Source organism: Prionailurus viverrinus, chromosome X (assembly GCF_022837055.1).
Source record: "Prionailurus viverrinus isolate Anna chromosome X, UM_Priviv_1.0, whole genome shotgun sequence".
Classification (NCBI taxonomy): Eukaryota; Metazoa; Chordata; class Mammalia; order Carnivora; family Felidae; genus Prionailurus; species Prionailurus viverrinus.
This window is the reverse complement of record NC_062579.1, coordinates 2,542,256-2,564,005: the sequence shown is the minus strand read 5'-3', so window position 1 is coordinate 2,564,005 and position 21,750 is coordinate 2,542,256. Positions and strand designations below refer to the sequence as shown.

The 21,750-nt window shown below is 44.1% G+C and overlaps 1 protein-coding gene across 4 annotated transcripts in view; it reads left to right on the top strand.

The window, feature by feature from the left end:
• The window catches only part of ANOS1 (anosmin 1), a 188,997-nt gene that overhangs the window by 34,895 nt on the left and 132,352 nt on the right, over window positions 1–21,750 (top strand). For 3 of the 4 annotated variants that reach the window (XM_047843331.1, XM_047843333.1, XM_047843330.1), the window contains exon 2: window positions 1,090–1,137. In XM_047843331.1, the coding sequence (XP_047699287.1) occupies window positions 1,090–1,137 (48 nt within the window). Of the gene's footprint in view, window positions 1–1,089; window positions 1,138–11,424; window positions 11,489–21,750 lie in introns of those variants that run through there. The other variant, XM_047843334.1, reaches the window with a different exon arrangement.

Sequence of the window (21,750 nt, the reverse complement as noted above, 5' to 3'; positions counted from 1 at the left end):
GAATCAGTCCGTAGAAAAGGAAAGTAGGTGAGTGGTTGCCAGGGGCTGGAGGGAGGGAGATGGCGGAGTGAGTGCTAAGGGATACATGTTTCTTTCTGGGCTGGTGAAAATGTTCCAAAAACAGATAGTGGTGATGGTTGCACAGCCTTCTGAATATACCTTTTAGTATTTAGAGCATACTTTTTACTACAGACCGCTGGTTTCTATACTTTAAAACAGTGTGCTTTCTGTGTATACATTATATCTCCATGAGCTTGTTATAAAAGGATTTTTAAGAAGATATATTAATTTTCTTTTCTCTGAACTGAGCGCCAGTGTAATACTAATCTATGAATAGAATATGATGTTGTCAAAATTCAAAGTTTAGAGATTCAGACAGAGGAAATGGACTTACTTGATGCCATACCCAACCGTGAACTTCCAAGAGCTGGAGGCCACGACATCTAAATTATGGGGTGGTTGGTTTTACTATCCCTACCAGCTACCCCAGCCTAACACACACTCATGTAACCTATCCGAGCCAAAGGAGGAGTCGTGACCAAGATGTCAGTCATGTGGAGTAAGAGATTTCCCAGCAGAAATGCTAACGTTAGAGACAGTAAACCATAGTCCTAATCTTTGTTCTGTACCGAGTGAATATCAGGCCGTGCTAACTGGCGTGTGGGTATTATTTCATTTCCTTATGCCAGTGACCTCACGCGTGGCATATGGTTATGTCTTACAGATGGATCAGTTGAGGTACACGGATAGTAAATCCCTTGTCCCCCGTCACACATCCAGTGACAGGGAAAGAGAAGGCTTTTCAGTGAGGTCTGACTCCCAGGCAGCCAGCAGGAGACATGGCTCAGACACTTTTCCTTTTAGGCAGCTTGAAATCCTCATTAATTTATATGTCTTTGTTTCTATCATGGGGTCAAGGCCAAAATTGGACTTACATTAGAAGTGCACTTTCTATTTTAGGAAGAGAGAATGATAGGAGGGCAAAAACGGGTCTTTTGTTAATGACAATATTGAAAAATGAAATTCACACTATGTAGCCATGAGTTAGAAAATTATTGAATGAGCCAATATTTCTTTTTCTTTTTGCAGAACAACGGTTCCCTGGTTTGGTGTCAGAATCACAAGCAGTGTTCTAAGGTATGTTCCCTACAACTGTATCCGTGTTGTTAAAAGCGTTTAATTTTGGAATGATTGTAGAGTCACAGGAAGTGGCAAAGACAGCAGAGAAGGTACGTGTACTGTTCATCCATTCCCCACCAAATGCTTACGCTTTCCATGTTTGTAGAACACCATTAGAAGCAGAGAACCGACACGGGTGCAATGTATGTATATCTGTCTGTGACGTTTCATCACGTGCAAATTCAGTTCAATCAAGATACCTGTGGCGGTTCTTCTGTATGTCGCCTTATTTCTCTGTTTGTACCTTTTTCAATCCAAATAAATTTTAAGGAGAAAACATCTTCGGGTTGGAACCAGAAGGTTTACTGCATCCTACCTACCCTTACGTGATTTTGTACGTAGTTTGATTTGCAGGAATTTGCGATACTGTCACTCATAAGAAATGCACAGTTGGTCATTCAGATGACCAAAATATACTTTCCATATATTTGATCTTTCTCTACGGTTCTTGGCTCACAGCTCCCAAAACCTTGGAATTTTCTGAGCAGTAAGAGCAATGGTAACGTCTTTTGTTATATTTGGTCTCTTGTCCTCAGTTTCTAGAATCCCTTCAGAGCTCTACAGGTGAATGGGTGTCCTCCCCTTACCATCATAATGACCCCTGGCCATCACAGTGGGGTTTATGTGAATGAGGTGACTTTTGGAACACGTCTGAGGATGGGGGCTCATTGCTAGGGGAACCCACTCTGAATAGAAGGTTGGAACTTCCAGCACCCCTGCCCCTGATTGCCAGGGAGGGGAGAGGGCTGGAGGCTGAATCAACCATCAACTGCCAATGATTTAATCAATTTTGCTTAGGTTAGGAAGCCTCCATTTAAAAGCAAAAACAAGAAAAGAGGGTGTTCGGAGAGCTTGCAGTCTGGTAAACACGTGCAGATGTAGATTTGGGGACAGGTGATGTACCCGGAACATCATCGTCATTTCCCTGTGCGTTGCTTTGGGCTTCGGTTCCATCTGGCTGTTCCTGAGTTAACATCTGTTTATAATAAACCCGTCTAAACTGATTAATTACTAGTAAGTAAAGTGATTCTCATGTGTCCTGGTGAGCCGCCCGAGCAAATGAATGGAAACCAATGAGAGGATCAATTGGACCCTCCCATCTACACCAGCTCAGTCAGAAGCACAGGTGACAAGGGGACTTGCCAGGTTGGCATCAAAATGGGTGTGGGGGGCATGGAGGAGGGGTTGGGGAGCAGCCTCCTGGGACTGAGCCCTTAACTGGTACAATCTGATACTGTCGCCAGGTACATGGTTTCAGAATTGAGTTAAATTGTAGGACACTCAGCTGATGCGGGAACGTTGGTGAACGGCTGGGGTAAACTGTCCCCCGACCATCCACACGCAGGTTGGAATTGGTTGCCGAACATTTAGAATTGCTGGTTAGTTTGATCCTTTAAATTCAAAAGTGTCTTCTCCATTTTTGAATATTCCTTCCTGCACACACACACACTCTGAAGTTGCCATTCATACATTTCATAGCATACATTTTACCTCAATCCCAAAACATTGCAAATTAAGAAAAAAAAAAGAATATATATGTATTTGTAATATGTAGTATATAAATGAGTAAAGTTTACTACTGGCTAAAAATATTGGCAACTTTGGGATCATAATAGCGTTTGACGAAATTTATGTCATAAACATTACTATTAGACCGAAAATTGAAACAGTCCTTTATTGTATGACTAAAATTTTATCTGAGCCATACATAATACTGAAACAGCATATTTATGAGGAACACGATTATTTGGAGAGGTCTTTCAAACACATATCTCACAGTAAATGATTGTAGCATAATATTCCTAAGCCAAGAACTTTATTATAATGATAACGTTCCAACATCCATGCACACATTATATCATGGGATACATGTGACTATCACTCAAGATAGAACAGAATTCTTAGGTGAATGTGAAATAATCTGGTGAAAATAAGCTTTGCTTAGCTCTGACTTGCTAAATCTTGGGCAGAAATGACATGTCTGGATTGGGCACTGTTCCTCTTTTTATGTAATAACATAAACATTTGTTCTGAGAAGACATTTTCTGGTGTCTATTATATTAATTGTTCTTTAGTTGGAATGTTGGGTAACTTGTTTATGTCACGATTGCAGGTAAGTATGTGTGTATATAAACATAGAGAGGAAGAGAGAGAGAGATGATGCCATGATGCTGATAAAGTCTCCTAAGTACTGCTTTTGTCCAGTTTTATATTAGTTGAGTATTACACGAATTGCCAGCATTCTCTCATTTAAGCTACCCCTTTTTTCCCTATTACGTTAAAAAAAAAAGTAGTTCTTTTTTACACCCTTCAAAGAAATTTGAATGGAAAAGTTCATTTCAACTCTTTTTTCTTTTAAGTATCCTAATTAAACACCCTTCGCCCTGCCGGGACAGCAGGTTGTTAAACCATATCTTGTTATCGAATGATCAAGGCTGACACGAGAGACTGAATTTCACAAGCAGAGAAATCAATTCCTTTTTGCCTGAGAGCAAGAATGCATTAATAAGTCACAGCTAACCCCACCAGCAACTTTGGAATATAGTACAAAGCTGACATAAGTTTAAGGGTTGTCTTTAGTCTGAATCTTTGGGAATGAATCTTACATATTAATCACGGTCTATCTCCTTTGGAAATTTTCACCACTGGGCACATTTGCAGATAATTACAGTTTGCATTTCTTTTGAGATTTGTGGAGCCTATGTAGTCTTTTCCTCTTAATCTTTAGGTTAATGAGGTAAATGGTGAGTGATAGTAACTCCATTTTACAAATGGGAAAATTCAAGCACATACATATTTGATGACAGTCCTGGAATCACTCACCAAAGGGGTAGACATGTTCCAAAGTTTAGAACGCTGCCTTCTGCATCGTGCTAACAGAAAGGAACAACTTCAAAACCTATTTTGAACAAATATTGGGACTGAAGAGTAAGAAATAACACCCAGAAGTAATGATGATAGACAAGGTTTACATAATGTTTTATAGAAACCACACGTGCTCATCATTTCTGCTTACCGTCTGCAAATATGGGCTCTTCCTCCGATCTCACTGCCCCCACCCCTGCCCCTGGTCCGTGGGCCATCATCTCTTGCCTGGACCAATCCATGAACTTCCTGTTGTGTCTCCCAGCCTCCTCTTTTGCCTCCGTGTAGTCCCCACAGGGCTGCTGGAAAGACCCTCTACACGTATACGCTGAGTCATGCTGCTGTGTACCTCACACCTTCTGATCTCTCTCCATCTTGCTCAGACCAAAACATTGGCCCTGTGTCTCCAACTCTCTCCAACTTCATCTCCTCCTACTTTACAGCCCTTCGCGGTTGCTCTCCTCTCCCCACAGAGCCCTCCTTCCTCAGAGAGACACCCAGTTCACCCCCACCCCTCATTCCCATCTCAGCCTTGCCTCCCCAGATCACCCCCGCCATTTGCATGCTTCATTTACACCCTAACGTGGCACCATGGAGTTATTCCTTTATCTCTCAGAGTCTGTCTCCTTCACCAGAAAGTAAGCAGCCACTATGAATGAATGAATGAAACCTGTACATTACATTTTGTCCTTCCTCAAAGTACATCTTTACTGCATTACATTTAGGAGAAAAGTAATATGTAATCCATTTTGCATATGTACGAATTTGCAAGATTGATTATTGTCCATTAGGAAAATCTACAGCTTTGCCCTGTACTCTGTTCTCCATAATGACATCAGCACTATGAACTCAGACTCCTAGATAATATAGAGTAGTGACTCATTCATTGTCCATTGTAGGACATTGTAGGCTTAGGTAGTAGTTCTCAGCCTGGGGCGATCTTGCTCCCAAGGGGACATTTGGCAATGGCTGGAGATAGTTTTCTTTGTCACAACTGATGGTGGAAAGCCACAGGCATCTGGTGGGTGGAGGTCAGGGATGCTGAAAAACAGCATACAGCACACAGCACAGCCCTGTACAGCCGGAGTCATCTGGTCTAAGTGTCAGAAACGCCGAGACTGAGAACACTGCTCTGTGCATTTTGGCAATTATAAAATTTTTTTTTTCAACGTTTATTTATTTTTGGGACAGAGAGAGACAGAGCATGAACGGGGGAGGGGCAGAGAGAGAGGGAGACACAGAATCGGAAACAGGCTCCAGGCTCTGAGCCATCAGCCCAGAGCCTGACGCGGGGCTCGAACTCACGGACCGCGAGATCGTGACCTGGCTGAAGTCGGACGCTTAACCGACTGCGCCACCCAGGCGCCCCTGCAATTATAAAAGACACTAAGAACACAGCTCTCTTCTCAGCATATTCTTATATGGCGGAAAACAAGAGTGGAATTTACTAGGCATGTGGTACGTGTGGAGCCCCGTCAGGGGCTTGTTACATACAGGAATTGTAATTCTCATGAAATACTCTCTAATGTAGGCAGGTGGATTGCTCTTTACCTCCTAATCCACTTTCTCCTCTACTAACCCAAACCTAGTTCTTCACCTGAGCACATTATCACCTAGAATTAATCGTCTACATTTCCCAAAGCTTTTTTGCTGCTAAGTTATTAAAAGCCTATTCAATGCAATTGGAATGATCGTGAAGGACTTTTGAAATGCCTCTCTATAGGAAACTGATTTAGCTAGAAAATGCACTCCTGGCTGTTCCCCTTCTCTGTCCTCTACTGCTTAGGATGCAGACCGATGGTAGGGGCTCCTGCAGCCGTCTTGGTCCATGAGTTACCTTGACGATGGAGGCCAGTGTGAGAATAACCAATAAGAAAGACAGAGGGTATCTGGGTCTTTGATGCCATGGAGTCCCCATTATAAGTCTTAGACTTCTTAAATTATTTACACATGAAAGAAAATTTTCTATGTTACTTAAGTCACTGTTTTTACTTTTTTGTTGTTGTCCTGTGAAGATGGACCTGAATCAGTGAACCTGATCTTGACTCTGTAATTGGCATGACCATCTCTGTTTCACGGATGCTTAGGAAGTTTGCATGATCTTTGTATAATGTCACTCAGCTACTAAGTACTGGCAAGTACCAGAGATGGGATTTGAACTGGGTTCTGATGGAGTCAGAAGCCAGTAGTTTTCCCATCGTGTTCTCCACACATTTTAAGTATCATAGAACCTTACAAAAATTACAAAAGATCTTTTGCCCATTGTAGAAGTTGATGCCCCTGGGGCGTTTGGTTTCCCCCAGACCACTTCTATAGCTATTATGAAATGTATAACTTCCTGGAAACATTGTGGCCCAACTCTAGGGAAAGAATAATGTTTTCTCCTTCTCTCTCTTCAATCTCCATTGTCCAATGGGAAATCAAGAAGAGGCTGTTTAAAGATGGCCCGTTCTACTGGTTCAGCTTCATTCCGCAAATGCCTGGAGAAATGGATTTCTTAGAAATTCTTCCATTAAGGTGATTCCTCACACTGAGAAAACACGTAGCCCAGAGGAACACGGGTACTCCAAAATAAACTGTTTGCAAAATTGACACCTGAACTAAGTGTCAGTTTAGGATGATAAGGGGCAAAACTTTTAAAATATACCAAATCTACCAAAATGATGCCTTTTAGAATAACTTATTTTCAGGACTTCACTTTTAGTAATAACTAAATATTAAGATCATCTGTTTCTTTTTTTTTAATGTTTTTTTTTTTTTTATCTTGAGAGAGAGAAAGTGCACTCGTGACCATGGGAGGGACAGAGAGGGAGAGAGAATCGCAAGGGGGCTCTGTGCAGATCTGGGGCTCGATCTCACGAACCATGAAATCGTGTTCTGAGCCAAAATCAAGAGTCAGGCGCTCAACCAACTAAGCCACATAGGCACCCCAAGGTTGTACTTTTTAAAAATGTTAATTAATTAATTAACTAATTTAGAGAGAGAGAGAGTGTACATGCATGCATGTGACCACAAGGGGCAGAGAGAGAGAGAGAGAGAGAGACAGAAAATCCCAAGCAAACTCTGCACTCTCAGCTCAGAGCCTGATGTGGGGCCTGATTTCATGAACCATGAGATCATGCTTTGAGCCAAAATAGAGTCAGATGCTCACCTCACTGAGCCACACGGGCACCCCAAGATCTTCTAATTAAGATAGTAAACATATGCCTTTGGCATAAAACCGAAAGGCATTTTTCTATTCTATCTAAATCTTTGTAACCCATTTTTATCTAAATGTTTTAATCTAAGCAGTCCTAAATACTTTTTGGAATGAAACATTAGTGGGGTGGTATAAAAACGTAATAAAATGTCCTAATAAAATGTTTAGTTTTGACAATGTACATTATTTTAAGAACTTCTTTTAATTAAATCTGTCCCTTAACACATTATTCTATACCAAATGTAATGTAAATTTCCTAATTTTTCCCATATAACACAATGGGATGGCTTGTTCAGGTTTTTCACTTATGTTTTTATTTTATTTTATTTAAAATTTTTTTATTATTTTTTATTTTATCTTATTTTTGAGAGAGAGAGAGAGAGAGAGAGAGAGAGCGAGCATGAGCAGAGGGAAAGGCCAAGGAGAAGAGACACAGAATCTGATGCAGGGTCCAGGCTCTAAGCTGTCAGCCCAGAGCCGAATGCAGGCTCAAACTCTCGAACCGTGAGGTCATGACCTGACCCGAAGTCGGACGCTTAACCGACTTAGCCACCCAGGCAGCCCTGTTTTTATTTTAACATTCTCTTTACATTTCATTTACTTGTTCTAATAGAGTTTGATGATTTGAGTTTCAACAAATACTCACTGAATTGTTCTGTGTCCCAGGCCCTCATGATTAAGTAATACAACAGCACGTTTGGTCTTTGCCGTTACTTTTTACTGTTTTGGCTTCCTGAGCAAATCCCCTTTTTAAAAATCTTACTTCATTCCTTTGAAAAAATTAGCCCGGGATCCCTTAAGAGTCCCCAGTATTGCAATGACCCACCTTTCCCACTTTCTCCTTACTCACCCGCTGGAGCACTTGTGCACTTTGAGGATCCGTCCTTCCTTTGCTCTTTGCTGATCCCGTAATTCCTTTCCAATTCTAGCTCTCCTCCCTTTCTACCACTCTGGGGTTCCCCTGAACTCATCCGTTAATTGGTTATTGTATAAGTGAGCGTGGCCCTCTCAGATTCTGCTCACCCCCCCACCCCCGAGGTTTTTCACAACCTGTAAGTCATTCACGACTCACCTGGATGGCAATATTTGCGAAAGACAGAAGTGTTTGAAGGAGACCCCAGCTTCTGGATGTTTATGGTAAAAGTTAGATGGGTGGGTGGAGGTGAGGGAATGTGAGTGATGTGGACCATTGGGATTGCTCTTTTTGGAAGGATGGAGAGAAGAATTCTGAAGCTAGAAGCCTTTAAGGAATATTCCAATGTAACTCTTTCACAGTGCAGTTGAGAACTCTGATCCTAAAGTGAGACTTATCCTGCCCAAGGTGACCTCCATAAGTGGAGGATTCTAGTTCCACCCCCAGACCTGCAGGGAGGAGACAAGGGCAGGAGTTCAGCCTTCAGTGGCCGGTGATTTAATCGATCCCACCTATGTAGTGAACCCTTCGTAAAAACGCAGAAGGAGGGCTTTGGAGGGCTCCAGGTTGGTGAACACAGCCAGGTGCTGAGAAAGCAGTGCCCTTGGTGAGGGTATGGAAGCCCCATGCTTCTCTTCCATCTGGCTGTTCCTGAGTTATGTGCCAGATGATAACCTGATGATGTTGTCAGTAACACGTTTCTCTGAGTGCTGTGAGCCATTCTAGGAAATTGCTTGAATTCAAGGAATGGGAGGTGTGGAAATGTCTGATTTCCAGCTAGTGGTCAGAAGCACAGATGACAAGCTGAAGTGGTGAGAGGAAAGCATCCTTCTAGGACTGAGCCTTTGCCTGTGGGAACTGATGGCATCTCCAGGTAGATAGTGTGAGGATGGAGCAGACTTGTTCGTTGGTGTGGGGAAGCTTATTCTTCACACACACACACACACACACACACACACACACACACACACACTGTAATTAGCGTCTAGTACTTTATGCCAGGGTCGGCAAATCACAGTAACTATTTTCATCTCTGTAGCTCTGTAGCTCGCAAGGTCTCTGTGGCAACAATCAGCCTGCCGTTGTCGCGTGAAATCAGCGATAGAGAATACATAAACAAATGAGTGTGGCTGTGTTCCAATAAAACTTTATTTATGGACGCTGAAATTTGAATCTCATGTAATTTTCACATGTCATGCAACTTGATTTTTTCCTAACCATTTAAAAATGTAAAAACAATTCTTAGCTCACCAGCTGTACAAAAACAGGTGCCAGGCCATTGGTGAGAGTTCGCCAGTCTGTTCTATGGCATTGCATTAACTTGTGCAAAACCAAACTTCAACAAAACAATAAAATGCATTCTTCCCTCAATACAAAGACGTATCTTGATGTATTCAAACTCAAACAAGAGTGGACAGTTTCTAACATCATTTGTGGAACATTGTTGGTTGGTGTGTGAGGATTTTTGAATGGATGCGTTATAGACAATAGTAAGAAAACGTCAAAGAAATCACAATTTTTGGAAAACCCACTGTTGGAATGGGATTATGCGAGCCAGGAAAAATTGTGAAGGACTTCAAAATGAGCAAAACAAAAACGACTCAGAATGAGTGTCTTGGGTTAGACCCTTCCAAGTTATCTCCAGGGTTCATTGTCTCTGAGCTATTTTCTTAGTCTGCAAATGGTAGAAAGCTGATAATAATGCAGATGATTCTTGTCCATGGAAATGCAAATGGATTGTGGCCAGTGGAATGCAATTGATGCTCCCCCATGAATAGACCATTTTGCATCTATTTGTTAATCCGTTCCAGTAAGTCTTGTTGCATGTGAATATATTTATATATTTCTTGGATTTCTCCTTTGAACCAAACGTAACCTATTACTGGTCCTTGCACTATATCATGGGTTCAATCTGATCTTTGACACGTGTTCATTTTATGTTTGCATGAGTGTCATACATCCACTTTATAAAAGATTTATCCTTTGCCATGATGCTCTGCTACCTTGTAGGGAGGCATAGCACTGTTGATGACAACCCACCTATCTGTGAGGAGCCTGGGGCCTCATCCTTCTCCTTTTGGGTGCTATAACTCACGCACTCCACTTGTTTCCCATTTGGTTTTGAGGAGATGTGTTGAAAAGCAGTAATTTAGGGCCCAGCCTTGGTGCCTTGGCAGGCTGCTTTGATCACCGTGGGAGTTTGGTTCTTACAAGGGCTACAACTCCAAATTCTGAGTCCTCTTCCAGGTTTATTCAGAGCCAGATTTTGAGGTGAGGGGTATTGGTTTTGCTTGTATGAACATCTGGACAGCTTCATTTGACATCTGCGAAATTTACTGGATAAGGGTCAAACCTCTGAAATAGAATGGAATGTGACTGTTGAAGGTTTTTGTTTTGTGTTAGATGCTTTCTATCATTTACATGATAATGATTGTGAATCCATAAAGCTGAAGGAAAACATATCTTAAGGAGAAAAGTGAAAACTCGGACACACGTGGACGGTCTCTGTGTCCAAAAATCTAAGACCAAAGTTGAACATTGTTTACTTCTTTGCAACTCTAATAAATAGTGGATGAAAACGTTTAAAGTCTATGGTAATACTGATATTCATATAGTTTTCCCCAACTTTATACATTCAACTTCAAGGACAAAGTTGTTGTACCCATGGTCTCTCCATCAGTAAAGATCATGACACTGTTTCTCAGGAGAAAGTAACTAGGATATCATGATCTGAGAAGAGAAGACAGAAATTCCTTAAAGCAGTGGTGGAATTAAAATTTGCATGGAATGCATATGAGAAGAAATTGTTGGGTGTGTGAAGGTTGGACTGGTGTGGTTTTGACAAAGCCGTCTGTACCTACATCATATTAGCATGGGTCATGAAGATGGTTGAATTGCCTGACGGTCCTATCACATCATGCCAGAGAATGGCATGATTTTAGGTCCCCAAAGATGAACCCTGGTCCTGAGCGCTTACCAAGAGATGAAGCCTCTTTCAAGGGAGCCCTGAGTCCTTGAACTTTACGGTGTAAATGCAGATGGAAATCAAATGAGCAGCGGGCTGGGGTCAGGACTATTTGTGAAACGTCATTCTCCGGTACGCTGTCCAGTGTCCCTCTGCAGGAACGCGCAAAGGGATATCATCTGTGATGCAAAGTCAGAGGGGGAAACAAGAGAGAGAAAGGTGAGAGAATCTGAAGCAGACAAAAGCAAAAATAACTTATAAATGGGGTAGCTAAGCATCTAGTGCTAAAACTTCATTTCTTAGATGGTGAGGAAGGCCTGCTGAGATGTGTGAGAAGGGCTGAAGGCTTCCAGCCGGGAGAATGCAGGTGGGTCCAGGAGTTAATGGTTGAAACAATTAGAGGTTTGTGCCCCCTTCCGTCCGCCCCAGCCTCCTGGAATGCACGTCCCCAGTTCGAATTGCAGCCTCCAGCTTTGAAGGCAGCCTGAACTGGTGTCGCTGATTTGCTTCTCCTCGTATGTCATTCTTATGGTAAGTGTGTTCTCCCCTCGTGCTGGGAACTTTTATCAAACATATTAGTGTGCTTTTGGGTGATCATTAGCCTGCAGTAGCTGGAACATTCCAGGGTTTTTTTTCCTTATCCTAGAAACTGGCCTGAAAGAACACACAGAGCTCCCTGCTAGGCGCAGAGCACAATCAATATGTAAGGAAAAGAACGGGTTCTTATTTAGATTTAAATCCAACAAGTGACATGTTAATCGCCCAACGTGGTTCTGATTTTCCGTATCATTTTTTATGGGTGTGAAACACTCTTCCACCTGCTGTAAACTTCAAAGCCGAGACCTGCGGAAGGAAAAATCACCTCCATGTAAGTCTTCATTGTCACCCTTGCCTACTCTTTCGGGCTATTAATTTCTCCTCTCGTCCGATGAAAGAAGATGCCAGCGAAAGCTCTTAACTTGGTTTGCGATTGAAGAAGGGTTCCCGAAAGCTGGCGTTAGCAAGGGAGTCTGTTTGAACATATGAAAAACATCTCAGTCAGGATGCATTACATGGTGATTATGGTCTGACAGATGTGTTCAAGTTGTAATGTATTCATCAGAAGGCTCACGGAGCACGGATGAGTGCCGATTGCTTGAAGATGTTGGGGTTTGATTTGGCAGCTGGCAGAGAGCACCTATGTGGACTGAAGGTTGGGGAGTGTTAGGTTTTAGAAAGGAGACCACATTGACTTTCAGTGGCTGGGTGTGCAAATTTGGGCTCTATCTGTCGGTGATCCTTGACATGAAGATCAAGTCTAGTTGTATTTACCTATTCACACACAGGATTTCCTCTCAGACATCTGAGTTACGCTGGTGCATAATCTTCCTTGGGCACATGATTTCTTTATGTTTTTAAGAGAACAATCATTACAAGAAAATAAATGTTTATTTTATTATGTATTTAAAAAAATTTTTTTTAACATTTTTTAAATTTAATTTTGAGACAGAGAGAGATAGAGCATGAACGGGGTGGGTCAGAGAGAGAGGGAGACACAGAATCTGAAACAGGCTCCAGGCTCTGAGCTGTCCACACAGAGCCTGACACGGGGCTCGAACTCACTGGCTGCGAGATCGTGACCTGAGCTGAAGTCGGACACTTAGCCGACTGAGCCACCCAGGCGCCCCTATTTTTATGTATTTTTTAAAGTATATTTACCTTCTTAAGTAATAATCTCTACACCCAACGTGGGGCTCAAACTCACGACCCCAATATCGGGAGTCATGTGCTCTGCTGACTGAGCCAGCCAGGCCCCCAAAGTCTCGGTTTTGACTTTAACTCTCTTGAAATCTGTTTTTGCTACCTGAGTGAACAAGGACACTATCTAACTTGCCTGGAAAAGTATAGGCTACCGACTGCAAACTAATTTTCCTTTCTCAAAAGTTCTTATACCTCTTTGATTCAGAAGAACTTCCATCGCCCTATAAATAAATAAATATACCTTGGTATATTCCTGCTGCAGCTAGGTTGGGTCAGAGAACCCCCTTGTCAGATTCATTGCTCAAAACATGATGTTCTTTGGGTGGTTTGAAGGGCGTATGTGTGTAATGGCTAAGCCGGAGATTTGTTTTTTCCATTTAATTCTTGTGGCCATGCTATCGGGGATACGCTACTGAGGTTATGCCTTCTATTTTCTGGGTTGAAGGAGAAAATAATTTTTTTCTAAGGAGGATCTTTGTCAAGCACTCCCTTTACCTTCCATGCATGTCTACACAGAGGCCATATTACCTTTTTCCTCAGGCAAACATCTTTGTTAGGATCTTTTATTTTTGCAGGGGATACTGGAGCTAACAGAAGGTCCCCTGGCCATGACGTGGCAGTGACATGTTAACAAAGCCGCCATACCCCTGACACTTGCCCAGGGGCAGGGTATCAAACTCTCTGTAGCCTCATGGTACCAGGGGTCACCAGGGAGAAGCATGATTTATATGTGTCCGGGGCGTATATCGTTTCCAGATGCTGTGCAACCTTTGTCTTGATTCCAAAACTATACTTTGTACCTTTGCCACCTCAAAATTGTCCTTTAGCCAGTGGTTTTCATGGGATGCACGTTGCTGCTAGCAACATGTATAGTATTGTTAGAAGCTGTCCCACAAACCCAGCCTTTGGGACTACCCTGAGGAACTTGGGGGCTTTGGGCTGTTATTCCCTGCCATCCTTAGAAGGAAGCTTGAGGCAGCCTTCCTTGTGTTGGCATTATTAGTACTAATGATGTTTCCCCAGAAACAGGTAGATGTTGTTGTTGTTTTTTCCTCCTATGGGTACTGCGTTCCTTAACCAACAGTGTTTTCCCCTTGAATTGGCTGTTTGGAAGCTAAAGCATAAACAAAAGGAGCTATCTTTGACAAGGGTACTGAAATTAATCTCATGCGATTTGGAAACACAATCAGAGGCGCCTGGGTGGCTCAGTCTTAAGCGGCCGACTTCGGCTCAGGTCATGATCTCGCGGTCCGTGAGTTCGAGCCCCGCGTCGGGCTCTGGGCTGACAGCTCAGAGCCTGGAGCCTGTTTCGGATTCTGTGTCTCCCTCTCTCTCTGACCCACCCCGTTCATGCTCTGTCTCTCTCTGTCTCAAAAGTAAAATAAAACATTAAAAAAAAAAATTTAAAAAAAAAAGAGTGAGAAAGGCCAGGGGCACCTGGGTGGCTCGGTCGGTTAAGTGTCCAACTTCGGCTCAGGTCATGATCTCACAGCTCTAGAGTTCGAGCCCCACGTCGGGCTCTGTGCTGACAGCTCAGAGCCTGGAGCCTACTTCAGATTCTGTGTCTCCCTGTGTCTCTCTACCCCTCCTCTGCTCATGCTCTGTCTCAAAAATAAATAAACATTAAAAAAATTTTTTTAAAAAGAGTGAGAAAGGCCAGTGATAAGTTTATAAACTCATGAAATAACAAATAACAAAAAGTTGCCGTATTGTGGCTGAAACCGTGCCTGGTGAGTTTCCTCTGGTTTCCTGGACTATTCCATCCACGATTTTGTGGTTAGCCCAGATGAGTTGACAAGACATCTGTATTCAAGGCAACGGTCTTCTCGCTGGGTCGTGATGATTATGGCATCATACTTGGAAGGGAGCAGTGGCTGCCTCTGGTCAGTTAGGTAATGGCTGTAACTGGGCAAAAGAAACAAAAAAGTGCAGTTTCAATGATGAGCCCAGGGGGAGTGCAGTATAAACGTGTTCTGATGGGAAATGAGGTAAGTGGAGCAAAGGTGGAAAGCTTTTGTTTGTGTGCACCCTTTGGAACCAAAGGGCTTTGGCCCGTCTTCACAGATCTTAAGTCATAAATAGCAGAGGTCAAAGAATAGTCTTTAAAGCTACACAATAAAGAAAGGACCTCTCTCCACTGGGTCTTTTCAGCGCGTAGCTACCAATGTGGGCGAGTTCATTTTCCATTTGTGTGGAGGAAAAAAATGACTTAAAGTGTGCACTTTGTAAAGATGTCTTTCTTTCTCATTCTCTCTGTCTGTCCCTCTCCCATTTCTGTTAATAGTAGTGGTAATGGTTTGTGTTGGTCTCTATGAAGCACTTTCTCAGTCTGCCGTCGGCTTTGGGAGCCCATATTGAAACTTTTAAGCATAGAGAAACACATGTAGATAAACTGGGTTTTCAACTTCTTCAACTACAGTGGAAAGTGCAGTCAAGTGACTGTGGGAATCACGATGTGATTTTCATTCCACCAATAGCTCCGTCCCTGTCCTCGTATCTCTTCACGCTGTGAGACAACCTGCGGATGAGGCAGGGAAGAACAGGAGAGATTTGCTGGTGGTTAGAAAAATGGGATTACATGGCATCGCCGTATTGAACGACATGCATTTCAAGTGATTACAAATTCGTGATGCCGCACCAGGTTCTGCAGAAGGAACACTGTTCCCAGGAAGGGCTGCGAAAGCCGCTGGGGCCAAGATCAGCGTGCGCCGTGCAAGCAAAGATCATTTTGAGAAGTCGGGCCGCCCGCAGATGCGGCCGATTCAGCCTTTTGCAGACTTTCCTGGCGGGCAGCATTGTTGAGTGCAAGGGAAGCCGTCCAGCGCCTCCTCGGGGACACAGCTCGGAACCCAGCTCGTCCTGGGCTCTGCTTGCTGATGAAGGTGGGGCTTTGAGGGCCGTGCAGCTCCCAGTTCTCACAGCTGAAAGGTTGAACTTGGGTGGTTGCAGATCAATGAGCTGCGTTTCCCAAGAGAAACTGCACAATGGCCCCGGGACCATTAAGCTGTGAAGATTCATGCCTTCGTGTTTGGGAGTGTGTGTTCAGCAACTTTTCCTTGGGGAGGGGAGGGGAGGGGAGGGGGGCATGTGAGCCGTGGCTTTTTACATCCAACTGTATGCACATTTTCCCTTTTTGTACGAGGAAATAATGCCTGCACTAAGGATAACCCTCCCCTCCTCCTAAATCCTTCCACAAAAAGATACTTATTAAGGCTGGCATTCTGAAGAACTAAATGCTTCTTTAACTTTGCTTTATCTGCTTCAATGAGCACAGTGTACGGAGTCCGGGGAATTCACATTACGGCCGCGAGCGGCCCTCCCTATTCTCTAGGGCTCTTTGGGCACAGAAATAATCCCTTCCTAGGATCCTTTGAGAAAGCAACTCAACTATGCAGGCTAATCAACTGTAAATCGTGGCCAACTCGAAAGTATTGCATGAGGTAGCATCGAAGAGTGTTCCGATCGCCAAAAAGGCCTGTTGCTCAGTCTCTTTAAAGACAGACGGTGCTTCCAACACCCAGGACGGACTCGAGGCGAATACGTTTATTTGCTGTATTTTAAAGCTGAGGAGTACTGCTCCCTCCTGACCCCTTCTTCCCTTTTGTCCTGCGCATGCTGTGTCTGTTTCCCTGTTTCGTTTGTCGTTTTGAGACAAAAAGACAATGAAACTCCTTACAACTTTTGTTTTCCAAGTGGTAATGGAGAATATATAAGGAGGAGTGAACTCCGATGCAATGTTAAATTACATACACGGGGAAGGTTTCCTGGGTTGCTTCTAAAGGCATTTTCTGCCCAATCCTGGTATAGTATTTGACAAGAAAAAACCCATCCGGGCTGGGAGAGACGCATCTCCACGCGCGTGTGCTCCCATGCTGAAACGCCCGATGTTCTAATGTTTGATGTCGTTCTGCTGAAAGGCTGTGTCTCGATCTGGACTAAGAGAGGACTAAGACAGGACTGCATTCTCCTTGGCTTGCAGGATAATGTCAGTAATGCATTTATAATAGCACAAATCCAATGTTAAGTAAAGACTAGAATTTTGAAGCTTCTCTTTCTGAATCATGGAAATCTAACAAATGGGACCTTGGCATTTGCTCCCTGATATTTGGAAGGCAGAGTGAGAAGTCCGTTTTTAGCCAAGGACGTGTCCCTTCCTTACCTGCTTTGTTCTTGGTATACCTTCATCTGTACACACACAAACGGCTGTGATAGTTCTCTCCCGAGTGGTGGGTACAGCTCCATACTGGTCGCTCCTGCTTGACGGTCCTATAGAAACTCCTGCAGTTACCGTGTCCTAATTTAAACCCATTTCTTCCACTGTTTGTGTGAGGGGTGGTGAGTGGCATCGTGGAGGGTCTGGGCTTTGGGTTTCTGGGCTGATGGTGTAACTCACAAGCTCCGTGACCTGGGCTGAGTTGCTTGTTTGCCATCCCTACACTTATCTCTCTCCCTGGGTTTTCAGTATTAAGTAAAAACGTGAATATTCACTCATGAGTGAAACGTTGCAAAATCCTGGGGCACCTGAGTGGCTCAGTCGGTTAAGCCTCCGACTCTTTTAAAAAAAAAATTTTTTTTAACGTTTATTTATTTTTGAGACAGGGAGAGACAGAGCATGAATGGGGGAGGGTCAGAGAGAGAGGGAGACACAGAATCTGAAACGGGCTCCAGGCTCTGAGCTGTCAGCACAGAGCCCGACACGGGGCTCCAACTCACGGACTGCGAGATCATGACCTGAGCCAGAGTCGGGCGCTTAACCGACTGAGCCACCCAGGCGCCCCAAGCCTCTGACTCTTGAATTCGGCTCAGGTCATGATCTCACAGTTTGTGACGTGAGTTTGAGCCGCGCCTTGGGCTCTTGTGCCCATAGTGCAGAGCCTGCTTGGGACTCTCTCTTCCCTCTCTCTCTGCCCCTCCCCAGCTCACGCTTTTCCTCTCTCTCTCTCAAAATAAGTAAAGAAACATTTAAAAAAAAAACCCTCCAAATCCTTCTTAGTGCCTTCTTCTCCCTTCCCCTTATGTCCATCCTCTTGAACAGTTTTCACACGCGTCTCTTGGACTATGTGGCCATCCCCTCTGCTGGAGCTCAAGCATGGCTTGGTCCCTGAAATATACTATTTTGAACAAACGTATCAATTAAGAGCAAGAAAAAGAAAATTTGTTATTTATCTTTACATATCCCTTCCTTCATGTCCTTCCTTCTTCCAGGAGAGCTTTTTAACATTGCTCGCAAGGCGGGTCTATTGGCAACAGATTCCTTCACTTTTCGTTTGTCTGAGCAAGTCTTTATTTCTCCTTCACTTTTGAAAGATAATTTCACAGGTACAGATTTCTAGTTGGTGTTTCCTACCCCTGTACTACTTAAATGTTTCTTCCCACTCTTCCTGGTGGCACTGTTTCTGAGGAGAAGCTGGGTGTATTCTTATCTGCATTCCTCTATAGGTATTTTTTCCCCCTCCAGATATTTTGGGTTTTGTTTTTAAGTTTATTTATTTATTTTGAGAGAGAGAGAGAGAACGATTCTGAATGGGGGGAGGGGCAGAGAAAAAGAGCCAGAGAGAGAATCCCAAGCAGGCTCCACACTGTCAGCGCAGAGCCCAATGCGGGGCTTTAACCCACGAACTGGGGGCGCCTGGGTGGCGCAGTCGGTTAGGCGTCCGACTTCAGCCAGGTCACGATCTCGCGGTCCGTGAGTTCGAGCCCCGCGTCGGGCTCTGGGCTGATGGCTCGGAGCCTGGAGCCTGTTTCCGATTCTGTGTCTCCCTCTCTCTTTGCCCCTCCCCCGTTCATGCTCTGTCTCTCCCTGTCCCCCAAAAAATAAATAAACGTTGAAAAAAAGAATTTTAACCCACGAACTGCGAGATCATGACCTGAGCTGAACCCAAGAGTTGGATGCTTAACTGCCTGACGCGCGCCCCTCAGCCCTTATCTTTAATCTTTGGTTTTTGGTAATTTGAAAGTGATGTGCCAAGGAATGGTGTTTTGTCCTGCCTGTTGTCCCCCGAGCTTCTTGGGTCTGTAGTTTAGAGTCTGGTAGGATTCTTGACTCAGCTGTGTTCTTACCCATGAGTAAGCGCCTCACAAAGGCCTTCTTCCTCTCTGTCCCCGGGTTTCGTTTGGTTTGTTTTATTTTATGCTCTATCGCTAGCAGGATCCCTTTTTGATTCCTTCGTGGGTTTTTCATCTCTGTCCCGACGCTGCCTTTCTGTCTGTCCTTGCGTGTTCTCCACTTTTTCTGCTAGAGCCCTTAGCATATGAATCATAGTTGTTTTAAATTCTTGGTGTGATAATTCCCGCATCCCTGCCATGTCTGGTTCTGACGCTTGTGTTTCCTGTTCAGATTGTGTTTTTTTGCCTTTCCGTACGCCCTGTAATTTCCTCTGGAGAGCCGGAGGTGACGTAGCAGGTAAAAGGGACTGCTGGAAACCGGCCTTGAGTAACATGGTGGAGAGGTGCGTGCAGAGGGCAAGTGTCCTGCAGCTTATGATTGGTTCTCAGTGTTTTAGAGCCTGTGCCTCTGGGCTGTGAACCTCACAAGACCCTCACCCCCTTCAGGTATGAGGGAATGGCTAAAGCCAGTTGGCACTGGGTATCTCTCTTCCCCACATCCGTTAGGTCCCGATAAGACTCTAGCAGGCTAGGGTCTGCCTGACTGGTGTCCCTGAAGGCAGGCCCGCTGGGAAGAGACCCCCCCCCCCCCCGGCAGATTTCAAAGTGGCTCGTTTTCCGCCCCACCTGCCAGAATCTTGCAGGGGATTTTCCTCCACTATTTGCTGTGGTGATCTGGTTGAGCTCTTGGAGGTGAATCTCACAATATCGTGGGGCCCTTTATTACCGGACTTTTTAACTCACTGAGCCTCCAGCCATCTGCCGGTTACAGACCAGGTCTGCCGCCACCGAGGTGGAGCGGTGACTTTCACATTCTTTACGTGTGGAGCCGAGAGCCGGCTGCGTCCATTCCGTGGCTTGCTGTTGTCAAAGTCGTCTTTTCCGCTAATGGCCGATGTAACGTCTGTCTTATGTGCAGCCTGCCCCGACCTTTATATTTCTTTAGTCCTGGGACCAACTAGTCAGTCTCTCCCATGTGCGAAGGAGATATCTCCATTCCCTTCATCATCTGTCTTGTAGTTTGTTTCTGTGTGTTTGCAGGTGGAACCTCATTACCTTCACCCCCTCTTTATTACACTTTGTTTCTCCTTCACAGCCCACTTTACATTGGCTAGGCTTTAATTATAGGCCATCTGTGTGCCCGACCCAAACCTCCTGGAGGGTTAAGTGGGACGAGGGGATGGGATGTAGATAGGATATAAATTTAGTAGTCTGAATCAGAATTCTTAAGTTCTGTGCTCTCAGAAGGCCCCTGTGATCAGTAGGATTCTCTCGTGGCCGTAACGTACACGAGGGGCAATGTGACATTTTTATGACTTCTAGATTCCTCCTGAAATGTGTTGATAGCAACTTTCCCTTGATCTTCACTTATGAAGTTAATATCTATCATTCGGTTAAGATTTATAGTTTGCACACATTGTCACATAAATGAATACCATTTGGCTTTCAGAGCATCTTCCCGAGAAGGGAAGGGAAAGTATTAACTTTCTTTGGCTGTTGTGCAGGATTCGATGTAGACAGTAGGCTCCTGCAGGTCCCGTGGCTAAGGAGATGTGAGGACAGTAAAACAGACCCCAGTGTCCTTGGCAACTTTGAAAGAGGGGTCTGGAGGAGCCTGGATGACAGGAGCCTGACTTCATGTTAGCTGAGGAAAACGTGGAAAGGGAAAAATTTGATTCAGGGTATGGTGACCCCTTCTTTTGGTACTTAGGCTGTAAAGAGAAGAGAATAAAGAGGGAAGTCAGGAATTTGAGAGGCTGGAGAATGTCTCCACCGATAGATTTTTGCTGTATTCTCTTGAATGCTTGTGAGAAAATATCCCTCTTCACACGGCACTAGTTTGTAATGATACTGTTTTTCGTTGCCCCATATAGAATGGCTAGGTGGGGAGACTTGTGTAGGGAGGAAACTTTTTCCTCTCCCCTGTTAGGGTCTTTAGCTTGGCCTGCTGGTTAGAACTTGGCATTGATGCTGGTTTTGAGGCAGGGGTGGGGAAAAAAAAAAAAAAAAAGGAAGACCCTTGGGAGGATCTGAAAACATTTGCTCCAAGGTGGTACTTTCCACAAGTCACTGCACAGCCCAGCAGCCAAGCAAAGTCACAGAGCTCAGAGTGACGTCAGTGGGACTGGGAGGTGTATACAGTTATGGTCATGGACCATCCTGTTCTAGAAAGGGGATTTGGAATCAGCATGCAGTCTGCCTCACTTGGAAAATCACGTAGAATGATGGAAGATTTTTTTTCGAAGTTTCTTTATTTTGAGAGAGAGCAAGTGAGTGAGAGCACATGTGATGGGGGAGGGGCAGAGAGACAGAATCCCAAGCAGGCTCCGCACTGTCAGCACAGAACCCGACGTGGGGCTTGAACTCAAGAACCGTGGGATCATGGCCTGAGCAGAAATCAATAGTCGAACACTTAACTGACTAAGCCACCCAGGCGCCCCTAGAATGATGGAAGATTGGTTTTAATCATTGGGCATTTTTCAGATCTGCAAATAATGGCAGTAGTACGAAATACTGGAACTCATTTATGTCTTCGACATCTGAAATGAAAATGAACAGGTAGGAAAAGTGATCATAGCATTGCCCCCGAGCCCTCGCATATTTATTTAGCTATGATGGAAAACGGTGCCCTCTCACACTAACGTGGCCATGAGACTACTCTGAGAAAGGAGTCTTGAGTGATACGGAACTAGATGACAGAGTGTAACTTTTTTTTTTTTAATGTTTATTTATTTTTGAGAGAGACAGAGACAGAATGCAAGTGGGTTAGGGGTAGAGAGAGAG